This window comes from Oncorhynchus kisutch, unplaced genomic scaffold, assembly GCF_002021735.2.
Source record: "Oncorhynchus kisutch isolate 150728-3 unplaced genomic scaffold, Okis_V2 Okis09a-Okis19a_hom, whole genome shotgun sequence".
NCBI classification, from domain to species: domain Eukaryota; kingdom Metazoa; phylum Chordata; class Actinopteri; order Salmoniformes; family Salmonidae; genus Oncorhynchus; species Oncorhynchus kisutch.
The window spans coordinates 14,267,137-14,294,654 of NW_022261985.1; the positions used below are offsets into that span (position 1 = coordinate 14,267,137).

Genomic DNA, 27,518 nt, shown 5'->3' on the forward strand with positions numbered 1-27,518 from the left:
GAGGTGAGTTACCCTGTGAGGAGGAGGAGGTACCCCTCCGTCTATATACCTGGAGGTGAGTTACCCTGTGAGGAGGAGGAGGTACCCCTCTGTCCATATACCTGGAGGTGAGTTACCCTGTGAGGAGGTACCCCTCTGTCCATATACCTGGAGGTGAGTTACCCTGTGAGGAGGAGGAGGTACCCCTCCGTCTATATACCTGGAGGTGAGTTACCCTGTGAGGAGGAGGAGGTAACCCTCCGTCTATATACCTGGAGGTGAGTTACCCTGTGAGGAGGAGGAGGTACCCCTCTGTCCATATACCTGGAGGTGAGTTACCCTGTGAGGAGGAGGAGGTACCCCTCTGTCCATATACCTGGAGGTGAGTTACCCTGTGAGGAGGAGGAGGTACCCCTCCGTCTATATACCTGGAGGTGAGTTACCCTGTGAGGAGGAGGAGGTAACCCTCCGTCTATATACCTGGAGGTGAGTTACCCTGTGAGGAGGAGGAGGTACCCCTCCGTCTATATACCTGGAGGTGAGTTACCCTGTGAGGAGGAGGAGGTACCCCTCTGTCCATATACCTGGAGGTGAGTTACCCTGTGAGGAGGAGGAGGTACCCCTCTGTCCATATACCTGGAGGTGAGTTACCCTGTGAGGAGGAGGAGGTACCCCTCTGTCCATATACCTGGAGGTGAGTTACCCTGTGAGGAGGAGGAGGTACCCCTCCGTCTATATACCTGGAGGTGAGTTACCCTGTGAGGAGGAGGAGGTACCCCTCTGTCCATATACCTGGAGGTGAGTTACCCTGTGAGGAGGAGGAGGTACCCCTCTGTCCATATACCTGGAGGTGAGTTACCCTGTGAGGAGGAGGATGTACCCCTCCGTCTATATACCTGGAGGTGAGTTACCCTGTGAGGAGGATGTACCCCTCTGTCCATATACCTGGAGGTGAGTTACCCTGTGAGGAGGAGGATGTACCCCTCTGTCCATATACCTGGAGGTGAGTTACCCTGTGAGGAGGAGGAGGTACCCCTCTGTCCATATACCTGGAGGTGAGTTACCCTGTGAGGAGGAGGAGGTACCCCTCTGTCCATATACCTGGAGGTGAGTTACCCTGTGAGGAGGAGGAGGTACCCCTCTGTCCATATACCTGGAGGTGAGTTACCCTGTGAGGAGGAGGAGGTACCCCTCTGTCCATATACCTGGAGGTGAGTTACCCTGTGAGGAGGAGGAGGTACCCCTCTGTCCATATACCTGGAGGTGAGTTACCCTGTGAGGAGGAGGAGGTACCCCTCTGTCCATATACCTGGAGGTGAGTTACCCTGTGAGGAGGATGTACCCCTCTGTCCATATACCTGGAGGTGAGTTACCCTGTGAGGAGGAGGGTAACTCCTTTTATGTTTGAGGTTCTTCAAAGTAGCCACTCTTTGCCTTGAAGACAGCTTTGCACACTCTTGGCATTCTCCCAACCAGCTTCATGAGGTAGTCACCTGGAATGAATTTCAATTATCTTGTGTGCCTTGTTAAGTTAGTTTGTGGAATTTTTTTCCTTAATGCGTTTGAGCCAATCAGTTGTGTTGTGACAAGGTAGGGGTGGTATACAGAAGATAGACCTATTTGGTAAAAGACCACGTCCATATTATGGCAAGAACAGCTCAAATAAGCAAAGAGAAATGACAGTCCATCGTTACTTTAAGACATGAAGGACAGTCAATCCGGAAAATTTCAAGAACTTTGGAAAGTTTCTTCAAGTGCAGTCGCAAAAACCATCAAGCGCTATGATGAAACTGGCTCTCATGAGGACCGCCACAGGAAAGGAAGACCCAGAGTTCCCTCTGCTGCAGAGGATGAGTTCATTAGAGTTAACTGCACCTCAGACTGCAGCCCAAATAAATGCTTCACAGAGTGCAAGTAACAGACGCATCTCAACATCAACTGTTCCGAGGAGACTGTGTGAATCAGACCTTCATGGTCGAATTGCTGCAAAGAAACCACTGCTAAAGGACACCAATAATAAGAAGAGACTTGCTTGGGCCAAGAAACACAATGGACATTAGAGTGGTGGAAATATGTCCTTTGGTCTGATGAGTCCAAATCTGAGATTTTTGGTTCCAACCGCTGTGTCTTTATGAGACCAGAGTAGGTGAACGGTTGATCTCTGCATGTGTGGTTCCCACCGTGAAGCATGGAGGAGGTGGTGTGTGGTTCCCACCGTGAAGCATGGAGGAGGAGGTGTGTGGTTCCCACCGTGAAGCATGGAGGAGGAGGTGTGTGGTTCCCACCGTGAAGCATGGAGGAGGAGGTGTGTGGTTCCCACCGTGAAGCATGGAGGAGGAGGTGTGATGGTGTGGGGCTGCTTTGCTGGCGCCACTGTCTGTGATTTATTTAGACTTCAAGGCAGACTTAACCAGCATGGCTACCACAGCATTCTGCAGCGATACACCATCCCATCTAGTGGGACTATCATTTGTTTTTCAACAGGACAATGACCCAACACACCTTCAGGCTGTGTAAGGGCTATTTGACCAAGAAGGAGAGTGATGGAGTGCCGCATCAGATGACCTGGCCTCCACAATTACCCGACCTCAACCCAATTGAGATGGTTTGGGATGAGTTGGACCGCAGCGTGAAGGAATACAAGTGCTCAGCATATGTGGGAACTCCTTCAAGACTGTTGGAAAAGCATTCCAGGTGAAGCTGGTTGAGAGAATGCCAAGAGTGTGCAAAGCTGTCATCATGGCAAAAGGTGGCTACTTTGAAGAATCTAAAATATATTTTGATTTTTACTTTTTTGGTTACTACATGATTCCATACATGTTACTTCATAGTTTTGATGTCTTCACGATTATTCTACAATGTAGAAAATAGTAAAACCTGGAATGAGTAGATGTGTCCAAACTTTTGACTGGTTATGGATGGATGGATGTTTAAAAAATTTGTGTGTTGTCTCTGTAGGCCTATGAGGAGTACACCAGTAAGCTGTGTGTGTGTGTTGTCTCTGTAGGCCTTTGAGGAGTACACCAGTAAGCTGTGTGTGTGTGTTGTCTCTGTAGGTCTATGAGGAGTACACCAGTAAGCTGTGTGTGTGTGTTGTCTCTGTAGGCCTTTGAGGAGTACACCAGTAAGCTGTGTGTGTGTTGTCTCTGTAGGTCTATGAGGAGTACACCAGTAAGCTGTGTGTGTTGTCTCTGTAGGGGTATGAGGAGTACACCAGTAAGCTGTGTGTGTGTGTTGTCTCTGTAGGCCTATGAGGAGTACACCAGTAAGCTGTGTGTGTGTTGTCTCTGTAGGTCTATGAGGAGTACACCAGTAAGCTGTGTGTGTTGTCTCTGTAGGGGTATGAGGAGTACACCAGTAAGCTGTGTGTGTGTGTTGTCTCTGTAGGCCTATGAGGAGTACACCAGTAAGCTGTGTGTGTGTTGTCTCTGTAGGGGTATGAGGAGTACACCAGTAAGCTGTGTGTGTGTTGTCTCTGTAGGCCTATGAGGAGTACACCAGTAAGCTGTGTGTGTGTTGTCTCTGTAGGCCTATGAGGAGTACACCAGTAAGCTGTGTGTGTGTTGTCTCTGTAGGCCTATGAGGAGTACACCAGTAAGCTGTGTGTGTGTTGTCTCTGTAGGCCTATGAGGAGTACACCAGTAAGCTGTGTGTGTGTTGTCTCTGTAGGCCTATGAGGAGTACACCAGTAAGCTGTGTGTGTGTGTTGTCTCTGTAGGCCTATGAGGAGTACACCAGTAAGCTGTGTGTGTGTTGTCTCTGTAGGCCTATGAGGAGTACACCAGTAAGGTGTGTGTGTGTGTGTGTGTGTGTGTGTGTGTGTGTGTGTTGTCCCTGTAGGCCTATGAGGAGTACACCAGTAAGCTGTGTGTGTGTGTGTTGTCTCTGTAGGCCTATGAGGAGTACACCAGTAAGCTGTGTGTGTGTTGTCCCTGTAGGCCTATGAGGAGTACACCAGTAAGCTGTGTGTGTGTGTTGTCTCTGTAGGCCTATGAGGAGTACACCAGTAAGCTGTGTGTGTGTGTTGTCTCTGTAGGCCTATGAGGAGTACACCAGTAAGCTGTGTGTGTTGTCTATGAGGAGTACACCAGTAAACTGTGTGTGTGTTGTCTCTGTAGGCCTATGAGGAGTACACCAGTAAGCTGTGTGTGTGTTGTCTGTAGGTCTATGAGGAGTACACCAGTAAGCTGTGTGTGTGTGTTGTCCCTGTAGGCCTATGAGGAGTACACCAGTAAGCTGTGTGTGTTGTCTCTGTAGGCCTATGAGGAGTACACCAGTAAGCTGTGTGTGTGTTGTCTGTAGGCCTATGAGGAGTACACCAGTAAGCTGTGTGTGTGTGTGTTGTCTCTGTAGGCCTATGAGGAGTACACCGTTAGCTGTGTGTGTTGTCTCTCTAGGCCTATGAGGAGTACACCAGTAAGCTGTGTGTGTGTGTGTTGTCTCTGTAGGCCTATGAGGAGTACACCGTTAGCTGTGTGTGTTGTCTCTCTAGGCCTATGAGGAGTACACCAGTAAGCTGTGTGTGTGTTGTCTCTGTAGGCCTATGAGGAGTACACCAGTAAGCTGTGTGTCTGTGTGTTGTCTCTGTAGGCCTATGAGGAGTACACCAGTAAGCTGTGTGTCTGTGTGTTGTCTCTGTAGGCCTATGAGGAGTACACCAGTAAGCTGTGTGTCTGTGTGTTGTCTCTGTAGGCCTATGAGGAGTACACCAGTAAGCTGTGTGTCTCTGTGTTGTCTCTGTAGGCCTATGAGGAGTACACCAGTAAGCTGTGTGTCTGTGTGTTGTCTCTGTAGGCCTATGAGGAGTACACCAGTAAGCTGTGTGTCTGTGTGTTGTCTCTGTAGGCCTATGAGGAGTACACCAGTAAGCTGGACTCTCTACAGCAGAGGGAGCAGCAGCTCCTGGAGGCCATGGGGAACGGGACTGACTTCTACTCCTCCTCCCCTACGCCCCCTTCCCTCCTGGATGGGGGTTTGAGCTGTTCTGGGGGATCCGGGGGCACCCAGTTCCTTCTCCCCTCCGCCCCCAACACCCTGGCTGTCCTCCAGACCCCTACAGACGGACGGGCCAATCCCCGCTCCCCTCAGAAACCCATCGTCAGGGTGTTCCTGCCCAATAAACAGCGGACCGTGGTGAGTAACGGGTGGTTATAATACATATACCTCCTGGTGTAGAAGGTGGGAGGGGTTAGGGTGGCTGTGGGAGGGGTTAGGGTGACTGTGGGAGGGGTCAGGGTGTTCCTGCCCAATAAACAGCAGACCGTGGTGAGTAAGGGGTGGTTATAATACATATACCTCCTGGTGTAGAAGGTGGGAGGGGTTAGGGTGGCTGTGGGAGGGGTTGGTGTAGGCTGTGGGAGGGGTTAGTGTAGGCTATGGGAGTGGTTAGTGTAGGCTGTGGGAGGGGTTAGTGTAGGCTGTAGGAGGGGTTCGGGTGGCTGTGGGAGGGGTTGGTGTAGGCTGTGGGAGGGGTTAGGGTGTTCTTGCCCAATAAACAGCGGACCGTGGTGAGTAAGGGGTGGTTATAATACATATACCTCCTGGTGTAGAAGGTGGGAGGGGTTAGGGTGGCTGTGGGAGGGGTTAGGGTGACTGTGGGAGGGGTCAGAGTGACTGTGGGAGAGGTCAGGGTGTTCCTGCCCAATAAACAGCAGACCGTGGTGAGTAAGGGGTGGTTATAATACATATACCTCCTGGTGTAGAAGGTGGTAGGGGTTAGGGTGACTGTGGGAGGGGTCAGAGTGACTGTGGGAGAGGTCAGGGTGTTCCTGCCCAATAAACAGCAGACCGTGGTGAGTAAGGGGTGGTTATAATACATATACCTCCTGGTGTAGAAGGTGGTAGGGGTTAGGGTGACTGTGGGAGGGGTCAGAGTGACTGTGGGAGAGGTCAGGGTGTTCCTGCCCAATAAACAGCAGACCGTGGTGAGTAAGGGGTGGTTATAATACATATACCTCCTGGTGTAGAAGGTGGTAGGGGTTAGGGTGACTGTGGGAGGGGTCAGAGTGACTGTGGGAGAGGTCAGGGTGTTCCTGCCCAATAAACAGCAGACCGTGGTGAGTAAGGGGTGGTTATAATACATATACCTCCTGGTGTAGAAGGTGGGAGGGGTTAGGGTGTAGGTGGGAGGGGTTGGGGTGGCTGTGGGAGTGGTTGGGGTGGCTGTGGGAGGGGTTGGGGTGGCTGTGGGAGGGGTTGGGGTGGCCGTGGGAGGGGTTGGTGTAGGCTGTGGGAGGGGTTGGGGTGACTGGGGGAGGGGTTAGGGTGGCTGGGGGAGGGGTTGGTGTAGGCTATGGGAGGGGTTAGGGAGTGTTGGCCTGTATTGGTGATATTAGACAGTAGTTAGGGAGAGATGGCCTGTATTGGTGACATTAGACAGTAGTTAGGGAGAGAGGGCCTGTATTGGTGACAGTAGTTAGGGAGAGATGGCCTGTATTGATGATATTAGACAGTAGTTGGGGAGAGATGGCCTGTATTGATGATATTAGACAGTAGTTAGGGAGAGATGGCCTGTATTGATGATATTAGACAATAGTTGGGGAGAGATGGCCTGTATTGGTGACATTAGACAGTAGTTAGGGAGAGATGGCCTGTCTTGGTGACATTAGACAGTAGTTGGGGAGAGATGGCCTGTATTGGTGACATTAGACAGTAGTTAGGGAGAGATGGCCTGTATTGATGATATTAGACAGTAGTTGGGGAGAGATGGCCTGTATTGGTGACATTAGACAGTAGTTAGGGAGAGATGGCCTGTCCTGTATGGATGATATTAGACAGTAGTTAGGGAGAGATGGCCTGTATTGATGATATTAGACAGTAGTTAGGGAGAGATGGCCTGTATTGGTGACACTAGACAATAGTTAGGGAGAGATGGCCTGTCTTGGTGACACTAGACAATAGTTAGGGAGAGATGGCCTGTATTGGTGACACTAGACAATAGCTAGGGAGAGATGGCCTGTCTTGGTGACACTAGACAGTCGTTAGGGAGAGATGGCCTGTCTTGGTGACACTAGACAGTCGTTAGGGAGAGATGGCCTGTCTTGGTGACACTAGACAGTCGTTAGGGAGAGATGGCCTGTATTGGTGACACTAGACAGTCGTTAGGGAGAGATGGCCTGTCTTGGTGACACTAGACAGTCGTTAGGGAGAGATGGCCTGTATTGGTGACACTAGACAATAGTTAGGGAGAGATGGCCTGTCTTGGTGACACTAGACAGTCGTTAGGGAGAGATGGCCTGTATTGGTGACACTAGACAGTCGTTAGGGAGAGATGGCCTGTCTTGGTGACACTAGACAGTCGTTAGGGAGAGATGGCCTGTCTTGGTGACAGTAGTTAGGGAGAGATGGCCTGTCTTGGTGACAGTCGTTAGGGAGAGATGGCCTGTCTTGGTGACACTAGACAGTCGTTAGGGAGAGATGGCCTGTCTTGGTGACAGTCGTTAGGGAGAGATGGCCTGTCTTGGTGACAGTTGTTAGGGAGAGATGGCCTGTCTTGGTGACACTAGACAGTCGTTAGGGAGAGATGGCCTGTCTTGGTGACAGTAGTTAGGGAGAGATGGCCTGTCTTGGTGACAGTCGTTAGGGAGAGATGGCCTGTCTTGGTGACACTAGACAGTCGTTAGGGAGAGATGGCCTGTCTTGGTGACACTAGACAGTCGTTAGGGAGAGATGGCCTGTCTTGGTGACACTAGACAGTCGTTAGGGAGAGATGGCCTGTCTTGGTGACAGTCGTTAGGGAGAGATGGCCTGTCTTGGTGACAGTAGTTAGGGAGAGATGGCCTGTCTTGGTGACACTAGACAGTCGTTAGGGAGAGATGGCCTGTCTTGGTGACACTAGACAGTCGTTAGGGAGAGATGGCCTGGGCCTCTGCTGTGCAGGTGGCAGCCTACTCTCGATCTCTGTAGTTGTTTCACTCTTTATTGCATTGATGCATTTCTTCATCGTATGTTACGTCAGTTTTAAAAACCACAGCCTTTTGCCATAATTACAACACCAACCTCCTCGGTGTTGTTTTATACATGTAGTTTCCTGTTTTCTTTACTGGAAGGTGAAGTCTTCATTAGAAGTGTCATGGGGGGGGTGGAGCCTAAAGTACAGATGACTTAAGCTACAGGATTTAGGGTTGTGATGCTAGGCTATTAGCTCCTTGACGATAATAAGCACAGTTCTGTTGACGTCTGTGTGATTGGAGCCCAGTCTGTGTCTTGGTAGATGTACTCTTGGTTCTCTACTGTAATGCTGTGACCTACTCCTCCCATTCTATACTTCAACATGACATTGAACCAATGCAGAGGAGTGTTGTCACCGTTTCAGAATGTTGTTTTTGAACAGTAAATCTTTATTGATTTTTAAAAAAGAAGACGTTTTTTTAAAACAGGTAAATCAAGATGTATACTAGGTCTTTATTCTCAGTACAGGTGAATGCATATTATTCACCTGTACGGCAGGGTAGCCTAGTGGTTAGAGCGTTGGACTAGTAACTGGAAGGTTGCAAGTTCAAACCCCCCCCGAGCTGACAAGGTACAAATCTGTCGTTCCGCCCCTGAACAGGCAGTTAACCCACTGTTCCTAGACCAGTTAACCCACTGTTCCTAGACCAGTTAACCCACTGTTCCTAGACCAGTTAACCCCACTGTTCCTAGACCAGTTAACCCACTGTTCCTAGACCAGTTAACCCCACTGTTCCTAGACCAGTTAACCCCACTGTTCCTAGACCAGTTAACCCACTGTTCCTAGACCAGTTAACCCACTGTTCCTAGACCAGTTAACCCACTGTTCCTAGGCCTCATTGAAAATAAGATTTTGTTCTCAACTGACTTGCCTAGTAAAATAAATAGGAGTGTGACATGCATTGAGTCATTCAGCTTGTTTTTAGCTGATGTCATACACAACCACAAACCCTTCTGTTTCGGACTAAGTGGTATCTTCTTGCATTGTAATGTGTCCGAGCCTGTCGGGACGGTTTCAACATCTCTACACCATTTTAAAACATACTTTCCACCGGCTCAGAAATGAGCCGAATCACATCGCTCAGAGCAAAGACGTCAGTTCAACGTCTAGTTTTGATTTACTTTTGGTTGAGTTGTCAACTGATGTGAATTCAATGTGAAATAAAATTAAAATAAGAAATTAGTCATTTTAATTTAAAAGTTAGGTGGTCCACAATAAAACGAGTCCTATATCGACATTACCTGAAAGCCGAAGAACACCAACTGTGAACCACGGGGGTGGCAGCATCATGTTGTGGGGATGCTTTGCTGCAGGAGGGACTGGTGCACTTCACAAAATAGATGGCATCATGAGGAGAGAAAATGATGTGGATATATTGAAGCAACATCTCAAGACATCAGTCAGGAAGTTAAAGCTTGGTCACAAATGGGTTTTCCAAGTGGTCATTGCCCATAGGCATACTTCCAAAGTTGTGGCAAAATGGCTCAAGGACAACAAAGTCAAGGTATTGGAGTGGCCATCACAAAGCCCTGACCTCAATCCTATAGAAAATGTGTGGACAGAACTGAAAAAGCGTGCGCGAGCAAGGAGGCCTACAAAGCTGACTCAGTTACACCAGCTCTGTCAGGAGGAATGGGCCAAAACCCAACTTATTGCGGGAAGCTTGTAGAAGGCTACCCAAAACGTTTGACCCAAGTTAAACAATTTAAAGGCAATGCTACCAAATACTAATTGAGTGCATGTAAACTTCTGACCCACTGGGAATGTGATGAAAGAAATAAAAGCTGAAATAAATCATTCTCTCTACTATTATTCTGACATTTCACATTCTTAAAATAAAGTGGTGATCCTAACTGACCTAAGACAGGGAATTTTGACTAGGATTAAATGTCAGGAATTGTGGAAAAACTGAGTTTAAATATATTTGGCTAAGGTGTATGTAAACTTCTGACTTCAACTGTATATAGTGATCTTGTTATGTAGTTCTAGTTGTGTATGGTCTATACCTGCTGTCCAGTCTCTGAAACTATCTGTATATAGTGATCTTGTTATGTAGTTATAGTTGTATGTGGTCTATACCTGCTGTTCAGTCTCTGAAACTATCTGTATATAGTGATCTTGTTATGGTTGTGTATGGTCTATACCTGCTGTCCAGTCTCTGAAACTATCTGTATATAGTGATCTTGTTCTAGTTGTGTATGGTCTATACCTGCTGTCCAGTCTCTGAAACTATCTGTATGGTTCCTCTCGGTCTGTCCCAGGTCCCAGCCCGCTGTGGCATGACGGTCAGAGACTCTCTGAAGAAGGCTTTAATGATGAGGGGACTAATCCCTGAATGCTGTGCTGTCTACAGGATACAGGATGGGTAAGACACACACACACACACACACACACATGTATACCTTGGCCAAAAGCCATTTCACATTCTGTCAATTGAAGCTCCTGTACAACTTTGTAATCATTTCAGAACAGTGGAGATCAGTAAGGGGTCAATGTACGGGGTCAATGTACGGGGTCAATGTACAGTCCCACTGTAAGGGGTCAATGTGCAGTCCCACAGTAAGGGGTCAATGTACAGTCCCACAGTAAGGGGTCAATGTACAGTCCCACAGTAAGGGGTCAATGTGCAGTCCCACAGTAAGGGGTCAATGTACGGGGTCAATGTACGGGGCCAATGTACAGTCCCACAGTAAGGGGTCAATGTACAGTCCCACAGTAAAGGGTCAATGTACAGTCCCACAGTATGGGGTCAATGTACAGTCCAACAGTAAGGGGTCAATGTACAGTCCCACAGTAAGGGGTCAATGTACAGTCTCACAGTAAGGGGTCAATGTACAGTCCCACAGTAAGGGGTCAATGTGCAGTCCCACAGTAAGGGGTCAATGTACGGGGTCAATGTACGGGGCCAATGTAAGGGGTCAATGTACAGTCCCACAGTAAAGGGTCAATGTACAGTCCCACAGTAAGGGGTCAATGTACAGTCCAACAGTAAGGGGTCAATGTACAGTCCCACAGTAAGGGGTCAATGTACAGTCCCACAGTAAGGGGTCAATGTACAGTCCCACAGTAAGGGGTCAATGTACAGTCCCACAGTAAGGGGTCAATGTGCAGTCCCACAGTAAGGGGTCAATGTGCAGTCCCACAGTAAGGGGCCAATGTACAGTCCCACAGTAAGGGGTCAATGTGCAGTCCCACAGTAAGGGGTCAATGTGCAGTCCCACAGTAAGGGGTCAATGTGCAGTCCCACAGTAAGGGGTCAATGTGCAGTCCCACAGTAAGGGGTCAATGTACAGTCCCACAGTAAGGGGTCAATGTACAGTCCCACAGTAAGGGGTCAATGTACAGTCCCACAGTAAGGGGTCAATGTACAGTCCCACAGTACGGGGTCAATGTACAGTCCCACTGTAAGGAGTCAATGTACGGGGTCAATGTACAGTCCCACAGTAAGGGGCCAATGTACGGGGTCAATTAACGGGGTCAATGTACAGTCCCACAGTAAGGGGTCAATGTACAGTCCCACAGTAAGGGGTCAATGTACAGTCCCACAGTAAGGGGCCAATGTACAGTCCCACAGTAAGGGGCCAATGTACAGTCCCACAATTCAGTTTATTTTATTGTACTTTGTTGAACAAGGTAAATCATTGAGAACACATTCTCTTTTACAACAACAACCTACACATGTGTACTAAACTCAACCACAACCCAGTGAACTCCTCTTCCTGTCACCTGTCTCAGAGAGAAGAAGCCTCTTGGCTGGGACACAGACATCTCCTGGCTGACAGGGGAGGAGCTACACGTGGAAGTGCTGGAGAATGTTCCTCTGACCACACACAACTTTGTGAGTATGACTTGAAACTATGGAATTGGTACTAGAATTTCATATGACTGGGCAGGGGTGCAGCCTGGGAGGGCGTGGGCCCACCTACTTGGGAGTCAGGCCCAGCCAATCAGAATGAGTTTTTCCCAACAAAAGAGCTTTATTACAGACAAAAATACCCCTTGGGCTTATGGTAGAGAAAGCGACATTACATTTTCTGGCAACAGTTCTGGTGGACAATCCTGCAGTTAGAATGTCAATTGCACACTCCAAAACTTGAGACATCTGTGTCATTGTTCTGTGTGACAAAAATTTTTTTGCAGTTAAGTGGCCTTTTACACAGATGAGTGGTCTTTCCATCTCCATGGACAGAAGGTACCAGTCACTAGTTACTGTCGTTCCTGATCTATTTTCTAACTGTCTCTCTCTCTCTCTGTTTCTTTCTGTTCCCCCAGGTGAGGAAGACGTTTTTTACGTTGGCCTTCTGCGATTTTTGCCGGAAGCTTCTGTTCCAGGGGTTCCGATGTCAGACGTGTGGCTATAAGTTCCACCAGCGTTGCAGCACCGAGGTGCCGCTCATGTGTGTCAACTACGACCAGCTAGAGTGAGTTATCCATCGATTTGATCAGTTCAACTACGACCAGCTAGAGTGAGTTATCCATCGACGTTAGCTTGACCTGTCCCTGAGACGGACGTTAGCTTGACCTGTCCCCGAGACGGACGTTAGCTTGACCTGTCCCCGAGACGGACGTTAGCTTGACCTGTCCCCGAGACGGGCGTTAGCTTGACCTGTCCCCGAGACGGGCGTTAGCTTGACCTGTCCCCGAGACGGGCGTTAGCTTGACCTGTCCCCGAGACGGGCGTTAGCTTGACCTGTCCCCGAGACGGACGTTAGCTTGATCTGCCCCTTCAGCTTATTGCTAGTGTCCCAGTTCTATCCTGTATGTTGGGTCTCTAGTGTCCCAGTTCTATCCTGTATGTTGGGTCTCTGCTGGTGTCCCAGTTCGATCCTGAATGTTGGGTCGCTGCTGGTGTCCCAGTGTTCCAGTTCTATCCTGTATGTTGGGTCTCTGCTAGTGTCCCAGTTCTATCCTGTATGTTGGGTCTCTGCTAGTGTCCCAGTTCTATCCTGTATGTTGGGTCTCTGCTAGTGTCCCAGTTCTATCCTGTATGTTGGGTCTCTAGTGTCCCAGTTCTATCCTGTATGTTGGGTCTCTGCTAGTGTCCTAGTTCTATCCTGTATGTTGGGTCTCTGCTAGTGTCCCAGTTCTATCCTGTATGTTGGGTCTCTGCTAGTGTCCCAGTTCTATCCTGTATGTTGGGTCTCTAGTGTCCCAGTTCTATCCTGTATGTTGGGTCTCTGCTAGTGTCCCAGTTCTATCCTGTATGTTGGGTCTCTGCTAGTGTCCCAGTTCTATCCTGTATGTTGGGTCTCTGCTAGTGTCCCAGTTCTATCCTGTATGTTGGGTCTCTAGTGTCCCAGTTCTATCCTGTATGTTGGGTCTCTAGTGTCCCAGTTATATCCTGAATGTTGGGTCTCTGCTGCAGTTTGCTGCTGGTGTCGAAGTTCTTTGAGCACCACCCCATCACCCAGGAGGAGGTGTCGTCAGAGGGCACCACCCCCGTGTCCGAGGCCTACCCGTCACTGCCCCCGTCCGACTCCACCGGGTGAGTCTCACAGCTGTCCTGATCCCATTCTCACCTCGGCACAGTTGAAGGAAAGGAAACGAGGAGAGGAAGCCATTTTTGAAGACTAATGAAACAGACTTGATAATCTTATATCTCCTTGATAAATTCAATGTAGACTGGAATCTCTGCTAATGCTGTGCCACATGTCCCCAGTGAGATGTGCCACATGTCCCCAGTGAGATGTGCCACATGTCCCCAGTGAGATGTGCCACATGTCCCCAGTGAGATGATCCTCCCCTCTTAACCGCTCTCTGAACCCAGGTTCCTGTCCCCGTCTAAGTCCATCTCCATCCCCCCCAGAGTTTCAACCCCCAACCTCCCTGACCACTGACCTCTCTCTGACCCCCAGGTCCCTGTGCCACGCCAGCGTGTCCCCGTCCAAGTCCATCCCTATCCCCCAGAATTTCAGGCCCGGAGAAGAGGACCACAGGAACCAGTTTGGACAGAGAGACCGCTCGTCCTCCGCTCCCAACGTCCACATCAACACCATCGAACCCGTCAACATAGACGTGAGTCCAATATCCCCTTTTGTCTGTGTGTCCGATGGCTCAGACACTCCCCCTGCTGGAGACAAGTAGCACTGCTACTGTAGAATGTGTATGTGGCAGCACTAGTGAAAGGCTTCTAGTGAAGGGGGTGCTCATCTGGGTCGAGTCGTGTTCTGTAATTCTTGGCCAAATACAACATGGTAATCATACCTTTTTATTTTAACTAGGCAAGTCAGTTAAGAACAAATTCTTATTTACGTTGACGGCCTACCACCGGGCCAAACCCGGACGACGCTGACGCTGGGACCAATTGTGCGCCGCTCCTATGGGACTCCCAATCACGGACTGTTGTGATACAGCCTGGAATCGAACCAGGGTGTCTGTAGTGCTGAGATGTAGTGCCTTAGACCGCTGCAACACTCGGGAGCCCCTTAAAGAGGAAATGACAGCATTTCTTTAGCAACGTGAAATCTTAGTCTTTTCATATTCACCCCAGGAAGAACCGTGCCCTTTTATGGTCATTTCACCTTTTCATACATTTTATAGAAAGTTTGGCCATTTGTGAAAATGCTATAGCAATATAGAGGGAACGTGGCCGTGCGTTTAGACAATTAGTAGACACTGCAGTAAATAAAACATCTGTCTCGTCCAGGACCAGAGTCTACGCAGACTGGTGCCCCATAGCCAATCAGAACTACAGTAGGCTTATATACAAATAAGCCATTTGCACAGAGGCCTGTCATCATTCACTTTGAACTGGACTGTGTGTTTACAGGAAGTAGGGCCTGGCATCATTCACTTTGAACTGGACTGTGTGTTTACAGGAAGTAGAGCCGGTCATCAGTCCCTTTGAACTGGACTGTGTGTTTACAGGCAGTAGGGCCTGTCATCATTCACTATGAACTAGACTGTGTGTTTACAGGAAGTAGGGCCTGTCATTCACTTTGAACTGGACTGTGTGTTTACAGGCAGTAGGTCCTGTCATCATTCACTTTGAACTGGACTGTGTGTTTACAGGCAGTAGGTCCTGTCATCATTCACTATGAACTGGACTGTGTGTTTACAGGCAGTAGGGCCTGTCAGTCCCTTTGAACTGGACTGTGTGTTTACAGGCAGTAGCTTGCAGCACGACTAGATCAATAGAACACATTCACCAAAATACACCTAAAATGAATTTCTGTAAATATGTAAATATCAGGGAGTCCTCTTACATTTGGGAACTTTACAGTCCTGTTGATCAAACAACCATGAAAAGGCAGTATCTCTCTCCCTCAGTTAACTTCTTGCGTCGAGCCATCCCGGATCCGGGATCATGAATACAGCCTCAAGCTCATTACCATAACGCAACGTTAACTATTCATGAAAATCGCAAATGAAATGAAATGAATATGCTAGCTCTCAAGCTTAGCCTTTTGTTAACAACACTGTCATCTCAGATTTTCAAAATATGCTTCTCAACCATAGCAAAACAAGCATTTGTGTAACAGCTAGCGCAGCTAGCGTAGCATTTAGCGTTAGCATTAGCAGGCAACATTTTCACAAAAACCAGAAAATCATTCAAATAAAATCATTACCTTTGAAGAACTTCAGATGTTTTCAATGAGGAGACTCTCAGTTAGATAGCAAATGCTCAGTTTTTCCTGAAAGATTATTTGTTTAGGAGAAATTGCTCCGTTTGGTGCGTCACGTTTGGCTACCAAAAAAAAACGAAAATTCAGTCTTCAAAACGCCTAACTTTTTTCCAAATTAACTCCATAATATCGACTGAAACATGGTAAACGTAGTTTAGAATCAATCCTCAAGGTGTTTTTCACATATCTCTTCATGATATATCATTCGTTGAAAGCCTCCTCTCTCCTCTCAATCACTGGATGACTGCGTGCAGCTTGTAGATTACGCACCAATTTAGACAAAGGACACCGGGCGGACCCCTGGTAAATGTAGTCTCTTATGGCCAATCTTCCAATGATATGCCTACAAATACATCACAATGCTGCAGACACCTTGGAGAAACGATAGAAAGGGCAGGCTCATTCCCGGCGCATTCACAGCCATATAAGGAGACAATGGAAAACAGAGCTTCAAAAATTCTGCCCATTTCCTGGTTGAAGTTTCATCTTGGTTTCGCCTGTAGCATGAGTTCTGTGGCACTCACAGATAATATCTTTGCAGTTTTGGAAACCTTAGAGTGGTTTCTTTCCAAAGCTGCCAATTATATGCAAGTCGAGCATCTTTTCCTGACAAAATATTGCGCTTAATACGGGCACGTTTTTTTATCCATAAATTAAAAGAGCGCCCCCTATATCCAAGAAGTTAAACACATCAACAACAACAAGATCTACAGCTAATGCTAGCCAGAGAAAGATGAGCTAACATCTAACGAAGTAACATTAAATAAACCCTCTAAAACCTTTTCACCTAATTTGGCTGTCAAAATTGCACTGATAAACGATGGGGAATTGTAGCCTCCTCGTCTTTCTGCAGTTTGCCTGCCAACAATGCAAGGCTTGTTAGCTAGTTAAAGTTAGTTAAAGTTGGTTAGCTAGCTAGCTACTTCCAGACACAGCAGAGCTGTTTACATGTTACCGAGAGCGTTCTTGACTAACTTTTACTTTCTTTTCCTAAGTTTACTGACCCCGGGTTAAACTCAGCAGGTGTTTCACGTTTGTAAATGCATCAGTTATTCTGCTCTCTGAATTTTATGAATGCGAGAGATATGCTAACTGGATAAGCCGTTCTAGTTCTTGCTAGCTTTACCCAATGACACCTGCATCTCTAGCCGTGTATAGCCACCGAAAAACAAGATGACGGAAGAGTCAGTCACTCACCCACTCTTCCAATGACATGGTATCCTCCTAGCAGCTAGCTCGCTAGCTAACGTTAGGCTCCGTGTTTTTAGCTCGCTAGCTAACGTTAGGCTCCGTGTTTTTAGCTCGCTAGCTAACGTTAGGCTCCGTGTTTTTAGCTCGCTAGCTAACGTTAGGCTCCGTGTTTTTAGCTCGCTACATAACTAGATACGCTAGCCTATCAGCCATGTTATTGCTGACTTGCTGAGTTTTTTTCCAAAATATTGAGCCATTGAAACTGAGACAGTGCATTCCTTATGGTATCAGGCCCGTTGTGATTTACAACCCGATAGCAATATGTTTTGGGAAATGTATTCGTTTATTATATTAATCATACATTGAACTAAATCCATCTGTTCTGCCGTCAGTGCCTTTTAGTGTACATCATAACATTTTGAGTCAAATATTACCTATTTTTAAAACCTCTTTAATAAAGTTGGTTTTGTATACATAAACTGGGAATTTTTATATTTTTTGACTAATATATAATTTTATGAAAACAGTGTTGACTGTTTTCATATCTGCAAAAGTAGTCAGTTCCACTAAGTGTTATACAAGCTATCAAGATGTACCCCAATCTGTAGCGTTTGTCTGGAATCTGAGATGACTCGTAGTCTTCACAGTATTGTGATTCTCTGTTATTTCCTCGCTCTCTCTCTCGCTCTCTCGCTCTCTCTCTGTCTCTCTCTGTCTCTTTCTTTCTTTCAGGACTTGATTCGAGATCAAGGTTTACAGAGATCAGAAGGAGGTAAGGAAGCTATTATCATCACTAATTCAATCAACAAGTCCCCCCCCCCACCACCACCACCCCCATATCCTGCATCTGTGTTCTCTTTCTCTCTTTTTTTTTACAAGTTCCTCGAAACTCATTTTGTCCAGTCAGAATTCTAATTCTACTAGTCTTGTTGATGCATATTTAGAATATTTGTCCTTAGACTGTAAAACTCTTGTCCCTTTTTAAGGAGACTTCCCCTTTAAGAGAGCCTTTTTATTCCCCTAACATTCTCTGATTTCTACTGCCCATCCATGCTCCCTCTGAAAGAGTGTAGACTACTTACTATAGGGCCAGTCTCAAATGGTACCCTATTCCCTATCTAGTGCACTACTTTTTGCCAGTGATAATGTGTGGAAAAACCTCCCTAACTTTCTACTGGTCCACGGAGACGGATTCATGCATTCTCCTCGTTGGCACTCATTGGGCTCTGGCCAGAAGTAGAGCACAGTACAGTGACTAGGCGTCCATTTTGGATCGGGCCTACAGTAGGTACCATAGAGAAGTGGGCCCAGTAGCTGGTCTTCAGGGCCAGTGATCCTGCTGTGTCTGTCTCTCTTTCCCCCCCTCCTGCAGCCCCCCCCTTGCAGACCCACCCACCCGCCCGCTGTTTGAGGAAGCACCGAACACGGATCTCAAGCCCCCTCCTATACTCCTACCCCAATGACATAGTCTTTGATTTTGAGTCCGAGCCTGTGTTCCGAGGTAGCTAGGCCTCTGTGGCGTGACTCTGTGTGTGGTATTGTGGTCTGTGTGTATTGTGGTGATGTGTGTGTGTCCTCATCTCCCACCTGTGTTTTGGCCCTCCACTGTCTGTCTGTGTTTCGCTCTTCACTCTCTTTCCTTATGTTTTCTCTCCCTACCATAATCCCTCACACTGTCACTACCGACCCCCCCCCCCTCCCTCCCTCTGCTTCCAAAACTCTCATATGGGAGGGTTTTTGTGTTTCAGGGCCTGTGTCCACAAAGCATCTCTGAGTAGGGCTGCGGCTCTAGGACCTTTGGATCCAGGCTCTGATCAGGGAATGGGAAAATACACTATAGATCTATAGAACATTATATACATGTCCTCAGAACTGCCATACCATGTAACTGTGTTGACTGACTGTAGTTGACAGTACACTGTGTTGACTGACTGTAGTTGACTGACTGTAGTTGACAGTACACTGTGTTGACTGACTGTAGTTGACAGTACACTGTGTTGACTGACTGTAGTTGACAGTACACTGTGTTGACTGACTGTAGTTGACAGTACACTGTGTTGACTGACTGTAGTTGACAGTGTACTGTGTTGACTGACTGTAGTTGACAGTACACTGTGTTGACTGACTGTAGTTGACAGTACACTGTGTTGACTGACTGTGTTGACTGACTGTAGTTGACAGTACACTGTGTTGACTGACTGTGTTGACTGACTGTAGTTGACAGTACACTGTGTTGACTGACTGTAGTTGACAGTACACTGTGTTGACTGACTGTAGTTGACTGACTGTAGTTGACAGTACACTGTGTTGACTGACTGTAGTTGACAGTGTACTGTGTTGACTGACTGTAGTTGACAGTACACTGTGTTGACTGACTGTAGTTGACAGTACACTGTGTTGACTGACTGTGTTGACTGACTGTAGTTGACAGTACACTGTGTTGACTGACTGTAGTTGACAGTACACTGTGTTGACTGACTGTAGTTGACTGACTGTAGTTGACAGTACACTGTGTTGACTGACTGTAGTTGACAGTACACTGCGTTGACTGACTGTAGTTGACAGTACACTGTGTTGACTGACTGTAGTTGACAGTACACTGTGTTGACTGACTGTAGTTGACAGTACACTGTGTTGACTGACTGTAGTTGACAGTACACTGTGTTGACTGACTGTAGTTGACAGTACACTGTGTTGACTGACTGTAGTTGACAGTACACTGTGTTGACTGACTGTAGTTGACAGTACACTGTGTTGACTGACTGTAGTTGACAGTACACTGTGTTGACTGACTGTAGTTGACAGTGTACTGTGTTGACTGACTGTAGTTGACAGTGTACTGTGTTGACTGACTGTAGTTGACAGTGTACTGTGTTGACTGACTGTAGTTGACAGTGTACTGTGTTGACTGACTGTAGTTGACAGTACACTGTGTTGACTGACTGTAGTTGACAGTGTACTGTGTTGACTGACTGTAGTTGACAGTGTACTGTGTTGACTGACTGTAGTTGACAGTGTACTGTGTTGACTGACTGTAGTTGACAGTGTACTGTGTTGACTGACTGTAGTTGACAGTACACTGTGTTGACTGACTGTAGTTGACAGTGTACTGTGTTGACTGACTTTAGTTGACAGTGTACTGTGTTGACTGACTGTAGTTGACAGTGTACTGTGTTGACTGACTGTAGTTGACAGTGTACTGTGTTTATGGTGTAATGTGTTGACTGACTGTAGTTGACGGTGTAATGTGTTGACTGACTAGTTGATAGTGTACTGTGTTGACTGACTGTAGTTGACAGTGTACTGTGTTGACTGACTGTAGTTGACAGTGTAATGTGTCGACTGACAGTGTTGACTGACTGTAGTTGACAGTGTAATGTATTCACTACCTTCCAGAGTGAGTAGGTTGTTGTCTTTTTAATGTATTGTTGGAAGCCACATTGAGATGTATTGGTTATAAAGTAGAGGATGCAGTTAAAGTACTACATTACCCAGAGTTGCCTACTGCACCAGGCACCTCCCCCCATCTCAGCAACACCCTCTCCTTCACACACCGGTGGCACTGATGGTTTCCTCTGAACTGACGGCTTCTACGGTTGTGGCTAGATGGAGGAGGTGACGGGTTAGGGAGAAGTTGACGGGTTAGGGAGAAGTTGACGGGTTAGGGAGAAGTTGACGGGTTAGGGAGAAGTTGACGGGTTAGGGAGAAGTTGACGGGTTAGGGAGAAGTTGACGGGTTAGGGAGAAGTTGACGTGGTGAGTTAGGGAGAAGTTGACGTGGTGAGTTAGGGAGAAGTTGACGTGGTGAGTTAGGGAGAAGTTGACGTGGTGGGTTAGGGAGAAGTTGACGTGGTGGGTTAGGGAGAAGTTGACGTGGTGGGTTAGGGAGAAGTTGACGTGGTGGGTTAGGGAGAAGTTGACGTGGTGGGTTAGGGAGAAGTTGACATGGTGGGTTAGGGAGAAGTTGACGTGGTGGGTTAGGGAGAAGTTGACGTGGTGGGTTAGGGAGAAGTTGACGTGGTGGGTTAGGGAGAAGTTGACGTGGTGGGTTAGGGAGAAGTTGACGTGGTGGGTTAGGGAGAAGTTGACGTGGTGGGTTAGGGAGAAGTTGACGTGGTGGGTTAGGGAGAAGTTGACGTGGTGGGTTAGGGAGAAGTTGACAGATTAGGGAGAAGTTGACAGGTTAGGGAGAAGTTGACGTAGTGGGTTAGGGAGAAGTTGACGGGTTAGGGAGAAGTTGACGTAGTGGGTTAGGGAGAAGTTGACGTGGTGGGTTAGGGAGAAGTTGACAGATTAGGGAGAAGTTGACAGGTTAGGGAGAAGTTGACGTAGTGGGTTAGGGAGAAGTTGACGGGTTAGGGAGAAGTTGACGTAGTGGGTTAGGGAGAAGTTGACGTAGTGGGTTAGGGAGAAGTTGACAGGTTAGGGAGGATTTGAGGTGGCGGGATAGAGAGAATTTGACAGGTTAGGAGAATCAGGTTCAGGTTAGGGAGAACAGTGCTGTGCTCTAGCCACAAGCGTAGAAGCCATCAGTTCTGTTAAACCATCAGTACCACCTCCCACTGTGACATCACCCCTCACCTCCCACTGTGACATCACCCCTCACCTCCCACTGTGACATCACCCCTCACCTCCCACTGTGACATCACCCCTCACCTCCAACACCACCAGGACACAACACTCCGACTCCCCTCAACCCTCCTGTTCTCTGAAACCCACTCTATGGCCCAATCCCAAATAGACCCCTAGACCTTACGCCAAGGATCCCTCTTCATCCTTGAGCGGATGGTAAGGGGTTGCTGGAGCATAGTTATAGTTATCATAGTTATAGTTATCATTTGTATCGCTGCAAATTGACCGCAAGGATCCCAAATGGATAGATAGATATATATTAGAGGAAACATCATTTCAAGCCTTGATTACATGTCAGTCTCTTTATGCGTTGGAATAGTTGGACAGATTTCCTCAATGTAAAATCCCTGAGCTCATTTTCTGATTTTACAGTTTCTTTATGTTTCATTAATGAACTATTATTATTATTAATAAAATATGTACAAAATATTTTTGGATCTGAACATTTTGGGAGCCAAATAAAATCGCCCATTGGGGAACCTTGCCCTATGATCGACCCTATGATCGGACCCCTAGACCCTATGATCGGACCCCTAGACCCTATGATCGGACCCCTAGAGCCTGTGAGCGGACCCCTAGAGCCTGTGATCAGACCCTAGACCTTAGGGGTCGATCCTAGGGCATAGGGTCTAGGGGTCGATCCTAGGGCATAGGGTCTAGGGGTCGATCCTAGGGCATAGGGTCTAGGGGTCAATCCTAGGGCATAGGGCATAGGGTCTAGGGGTCGATCCTAGGGTCTAGGGGGCGATCCTAGGGCATAGGGTCTAGGGGTCGATCCTAGGGCATAGGGTCTAGGGGTCGATCCCAGGGCATAGGGTCTAGGGTTCGATCCTAGGGTCTAGGGTTCGATCCTAGGGCATAGGGTCTAGGGGTCGATCCTAGGGCATAGGGTCTAGGGGTCGATCACAGGGCATAGGGTCTAGGGGTCGATCCCAGGGCATAGGGTCTAGGGGTCGATCCCAGGGCATAGGGTCTAGGGGTCGATCCCAGGGCATAGGGTCTAGGGGTCGATCCCAGGGCATAGGGTCTAGGGGTCGATCCCAGGGCATAGGGTCTAGGGGTCAGTTTGGGACTGGACATATCCCTTCTCTCTATCACTCAAGCCCTGTCTTCCTCCTCTTCCTCCTCTTCCTCCTCTTCCTCCTCCTACCGCCTTCTGTTTGCCCTCCGTTCCTCCTCATCCTCATCTTTCCTTTTCTTTTGTTTTCCTCCTCCACCCCTCCCTCCCTCCCTCCCTAACCCCCTCCCTCCCTCTCCTACTTCCAATTAGGGTCGACTGCAGGGCTGTCGGCCACGCCCCCAGCCTCGCTGCCTGGCTCATTGACCAATGTGAAGGCTCCTCAGAAGTCTCCGTGTCCACAGAGAGAGAGGAAGTCATCGTCCTCGTCTGACGACCGCAATAAGATGGTGAGACACAACCACTACAAAACACAGACCTTCCTAGAGCTGATTGAGGTATAAGGAACACAGACCTTAGAGCTGATTGGTGTATAAGGAACACAGACCTTAGAGCTGATTGGTGTATAAGGAACACAGACCTTAGAGCTGATTGGTGTATAAGGAACACAGACCTTAGAGCTGATTGGTGTATAAGGAACACAGACCTTAGAGCTGATTGGTGTATAAGGAACACAGACCCTAGAGCTGATTGGTGTATAAGGAACACAGACCTTCCTAGAGCTGATTGGTGTATAAGGAACACAGACCTTCCTAGAGCTGATTGGTGTATAAGGAACACAGACCTTCCTAGAGCTGATTGGTGTATAAGGAACACAGACCCTAGAGCTGATTGGTGTATAAGGAACACAGACCCTAGAGTTGATTGGTGTATAAGGAACACAGACCTTAGAGCTGATTGGTGTATAAGGAACACAGACCTTAGAGCTGATTGGTGTATAAGGAACACAGACCTTAGAGCTGATTGGTGTATAAGGAACACAGACCTTAGAGCTGATTGGTGTATAAGGAACACAGACCTTAGAGCTGATTGGTGTATAAGGAACACAGACCTTAGAGCTGATTGGTGTATAAGGAACACAGACCTTAGAGCTGATTGGTGTATAAGGAACACAGACCTTAGAGCTGATTGGTGTATCACAAAGCAGGATCAATAAGTTTACAATATGACTGAGATGCCAACCAATGACTACAGGAGTTGTCAAGATGTCCAGGTATTCAGTTGGAGAAAGACCTAGTAAAAACACACACAGTGTGGTGACACGCACAGAGCCTGTCGCCGTGCGCAGCCACTTTAAGACCGGCTCTGTTGTAAAGCAGGAAGTAAAACCATCTGTGTGTGTGTGTGTGTGTGTGTGTGTGTGTGTGTGTGTGTGTGTGTGTGTGTGTGTGTGTGTGTCCCATGTAGAAAACCCTGGGCAGACGGGACTCTAGTGACGACTGGGAGATCCCAGAAGGTCAGATCACCCTGGGTCAGAGGATAGGCTCTGGATCCTTTGGGACCGTCTTTAAGGGCAAGTGGCACGGAGACGTGGCTGTGAAGATGTTGAACGTGACAGCTCCCACCCCACAGCAGCTACAGGCCTTTAAGAACGAAGTGGGTGTCCTCCGGTAAGACACGTTTTAACGGTGAAGTCATGTCATGAAAAGCTCGGCATGTACACAGTGGTGGAATACTAGTTTTACCTTCAGACGTCGAGGTAATTAACTGCTACCTTATAGGTCTTAGAGTATAACCGACAAGTATAGTGTAAACAGGGCTTCTGTTTTGTCATGAAATAGCAGGGCTTCTGGTTTGTCATGAAATAACAGGGCTTCTGTTTTGTCATGAAATAACAGGGCTTCTGTTTTGTCATGAAATAACAGGGCTTCTGTTTTGTCATGAAACAGCAGGGCTTCTGTTTTGTCATGAAACAGCAGGGCTTCTCTGTTTTGTCATGAAATAACAGGGCTTCTGTTTTGTCATGAAATAACAGGGCTTCTGTTTTGTCATGAAACAGCAGGGCTTCTGTTTTGTCATGAAACAGCAGGGCTTCTCTGTTTTGTCATGAAATAACAGGGCTTCTGTTTTGTCATGAAACAGCAGGGCTTCTCTGTTTTGTCATGAAATAGCAGGGCTTCTCTGTTTTGTCATGAAATAGCAGGGCTTCTGTGTTTTGTCATGAAATAGCAGGGCTTCTGTGTTTTGTCATGAAATAGCAGGGCTTCTGTGTTTTGTCATGAAATAGCAGGGCTTCTGTGTTTTGTCATGAAATAGCAGGGCTTCTGTGTTTTGTCATGAAATGCAGGGCTTCTGTGTTTTGTCATGAAATAGCAGGGCTTCTGTGTTTTGTCATGAAATAGCAGGGCTTCTGTGTTTTGTCATGAAATAGCAGGGCTTCTGTGTTTTGTCATGAAATAGCAGGGCTTCTGTGTTTTGTCATGAAACAGCAGGGCTTCTGTGTTTTGTCATGAAATAGCAGGGCTTCTGTGTTTTGTCATGAAATAGCAGGGCTTCTGTGTTTTGTCATGAAATAGCAGGGCTTCTGTGTTTTGTCATGAAATAGCAGGGCTTCTGTGTTTTGTCATGAAATAGCAGGGCTTCTGTGTTTTGTCATGAAATAGCAGGGCTTCTGTGTTTTGTCATGAAATAGCAGGGCTTCTGTGTTTTGTCATGAAATAGCAGGGCTTCTGTGTTTTGTCATGAAATAGCAGGGCTTCTGTGTTTTGTCATGAAATAGCAGGGCTTCTGTGTTTTGTCATGAAATAGCAGGGCTTCTGTGTTTTGTCATGAAATAGCAGGGCTTCTGTGTTTTGTCATGAAATAGCAGGGCTTCTGTGTTTTGTCATGAAATAGCAGGGCTTCTGTGTTTGTCATGAAATAGCAGGGCTTCTGTGTTTTGTCATGAAATAGCAGGGCTTCTGTGTTTTGTCATGAAATAGCAGGGCTTCTGTGTTTTGTCATGAAATAGCAGGGCTTCTGTGTTTTGTCATGAAATAGCAGGGCTTCTGTGTTTTGTCATGAAATAGCAGGGCTTCTGTGTTTTGTCATGAAATAGCAGGGCTTCTGTGTTTTGTCATGAAATAGCAGGGCTTCTGTGTTTTGTCATGAAATAGCAGGGCTTCTGTGTTTTGTCATGAAATAGCAGGGCTTCTGTGTTTTGTCATGAAATAGCAGGGCTTCTGTGTTTTGTCATGAAATAGCAGGGCTTCTGTGTTTTGTCATGAAATAGCAGGGCTTCTGTGTTTTGTCATGAAATAGCAGGGCTTCTGTGTTTTGTCATGAAATAGCAGGGCTTCTGTGTTTTGTCATGAAATAGCAGGGCTTCTGTGTTTTGTCATGAAATAGCAGGGCTTCTGTGTTTTGTCATGAAATAGCAGGGCTTCTGTGTTTTGTCATGAAATAGCAGGGCTTCTGTGTTTTGTCATGAAATAGCAGGGCTTCTGTGTTTTGTCATGAAATAGCAGGGCTTCTGTGTTTTGTCATGAAATAGCAGGGCTTCTGTGTTTTGTCATGAAATAGCAGGGCTTCTGTGTTTTGTCATGAAATAGCAGGGCTTCTGTGTTTTGTCATGAAACAGCAGGGCTTCTGTGTTTTGTCATGAAACAGCAGGGCTTCTGTGTTTTGTCATGAAACAGCAGGGCTTCTGTGTTTTGTCATGAAACAGCAGGGCTTCTGTGTTTGTCATGAAACAGCAGGGCTTCTGTGTTTTGTCATGAAACAGCAGGGCTTCTGTGTTTTGTCATGAAACAGCAGGGCTTCTGTGTTTTGTCATGAAACAGCAGGGCTTCTGTGTTTTGTCATGAAACAGCAGGGCTTCTGTGTTTTGTCATGAAACAGCAGGGCTTCTGTGTTTTGTCATGAAACAGCAGGGCTTCTGTGTTTTGTCATGAAACAGCAGGGCTTCTGTGTTTTGTCATGAAATAGCAGGGCTTCTGTGTTTTGTCATGAAATAGCAGGGCTTCTGTGTTTTGTCATGAAATAGCAGGGCTTCTGTGTTTTGTCATGAAATAGCAGGGCTTCTGTGTTTTGTCATGAAATAGCAGGGCTTCTGTGTTTTGTCATGAAATAGCAGGGCTTCTGTGTTTTGTCATGAAATAGCAGGGCTTCTGTGTTTTGTCATGAAATAGCAGGGCTTCTGTGTTTTGTCATGAAATAGCAGGGCTTCTGTGTTTTGTCATGAAATAGCAGGGCTTCTGTGTTTTGTCATGAAATAGCAGGGCTTCTGTGTTTTGTCATGAAATAGCAGGGCTTCTGTGTTTTGTCATGAAATAGCAGGGCTTCTGTGTTTTGTCATGAAATAGCAGGGCTTCTGTGTTTTGTCATGAAATAGCAGGGCTTCTGTGTTTTGTCATGAAACAGCAGGGCTTCTGTGTTTTGTCATGAAACAGCAGGGCTTCTGTGTTTTGTCATGAAACAGCAGGGCTTCTGTGTTTTGTCATGAAACAGCAGGGCTTCTGTGTTTTGTCATGAAACAGCAGGGCTTCTGTGTTTTGTCATGAAACAGCAGGGCTTCTGTGTTTTGTCATGAAACAGCAGGGCTTCTGTGTTTTGTCATGAAACAGCAGGGCTTCTGTGTTTTGTCATGAAATAGCAGGGCTTCTGTGTTTTGTCATGAAATAGCAGGGCTTCTGTGTTTTGTCATGAAATAGCAGGGCTTCTGTGTTTTGTCATGAAATAGCAGGGCTTCTGTGTTTTGTCATGAAATAGCAGGGCTTCTGTGTTTTGTCATGAAATAGCAGGGCTTCTGTGTTTTGTCATGAAACAGCAGGGCTTCTGTGTTTTGTCATGAAACAGCAGGGCTTCTGTGTTTTGTCATGAAACAGCAGGGCTTCTGTGTTTTGTCATGAAACAGCAGGGCTTCTGTGTTTTGTCATGAAACAGCAGGGCTTCTGTGTTTTGTCATGAAACAGCAGGGCTTCTGTGTTTTGTCATGAAACAGCAGGGCTTCTGTGTTTTGTCATGAAATAGCAGGGCTTCTGTGTTTTGTCATGAAATAGCAGGGCTTCTGTGTTTTGTCATGAAATAGCAGGGCTTCTGTGTTCTGTCATGAAATAGCAGGGCTTCTGTGTTTTGTCATGAAATAGCAGGGCTTCTGTGTTTTGTCATGAAATAGCAGGGCTTCTGTGTTTTGTCATGAAATAGCAGGGCTTCTGTGTTTTGTCATGAAATAGCAGGGCTTCTGTGTTTTGTCATGAAATAG

At 47.0% G+C, this 27,518-nt stretch overlaps 1 protein-coding gene across 5 annotated transcripts in view; it reads left to right on the top strand.

The window, feature by feature from the left end:
- The window catches only part of LOC109886565 (serine/threonine-protein kinase B-raf), a 45,464-nt gene that overhangs the window by 6,621 nt on the left and 11,325 nt on the right, over positions 1 to 27,518 (top strand). For 2 of the 5 annotated variants that reach the window (XM_031815392.1, XM_031815394.1), the window contains exons 3-12: positions 4,825 to 5,112; positions 10,192 to 10,295; positions 11,666 to 11,768; positions 12,203 to 12,351; positions 13,296 to 13,415; positions 13,786 to 13,945; positions 17,479 to 17,518; positions 18,119 to 18,247; positions 22,649 to 22,785; positions 23,744 to 23,946. In XM_031815392.1, the coding sequence (XP_031671252.1) occupies positions 4,825 to 5,112; positions 10,192 to 10,295; positions 11,666 to 11,768; positions 12,203 to 12,351; positions 13,296 to 13,415; positions 13,786 to 13,945; positions 17,479 to 17,518; positions 18,119 to 18,247; positions 22,649 to 22,785; positions 23,744 to 23,946 (1,433 nt within the window). Of the gene's footprint in view, positions 1 to 422; positions 466 to 865; positions 882 to 4,824; positions 5,113 to 10,191; positions 10,296 to 11,665; positions 11,769 to 12,202; positions 12,352 to 13,295; positions 13,416 to 13,785; positions 13,946 to 17,478; positions 17,519 to 18,118; positions 18,248 to 22,648; positions 22,786 to 23,743; positions 23,947 to 27,518 lie in introns of those variants that run through there. The other 3 variants (XM_031815396.1, XM_031815395.1, XM_031815393.1) reach the window with 3 other exon arrangements.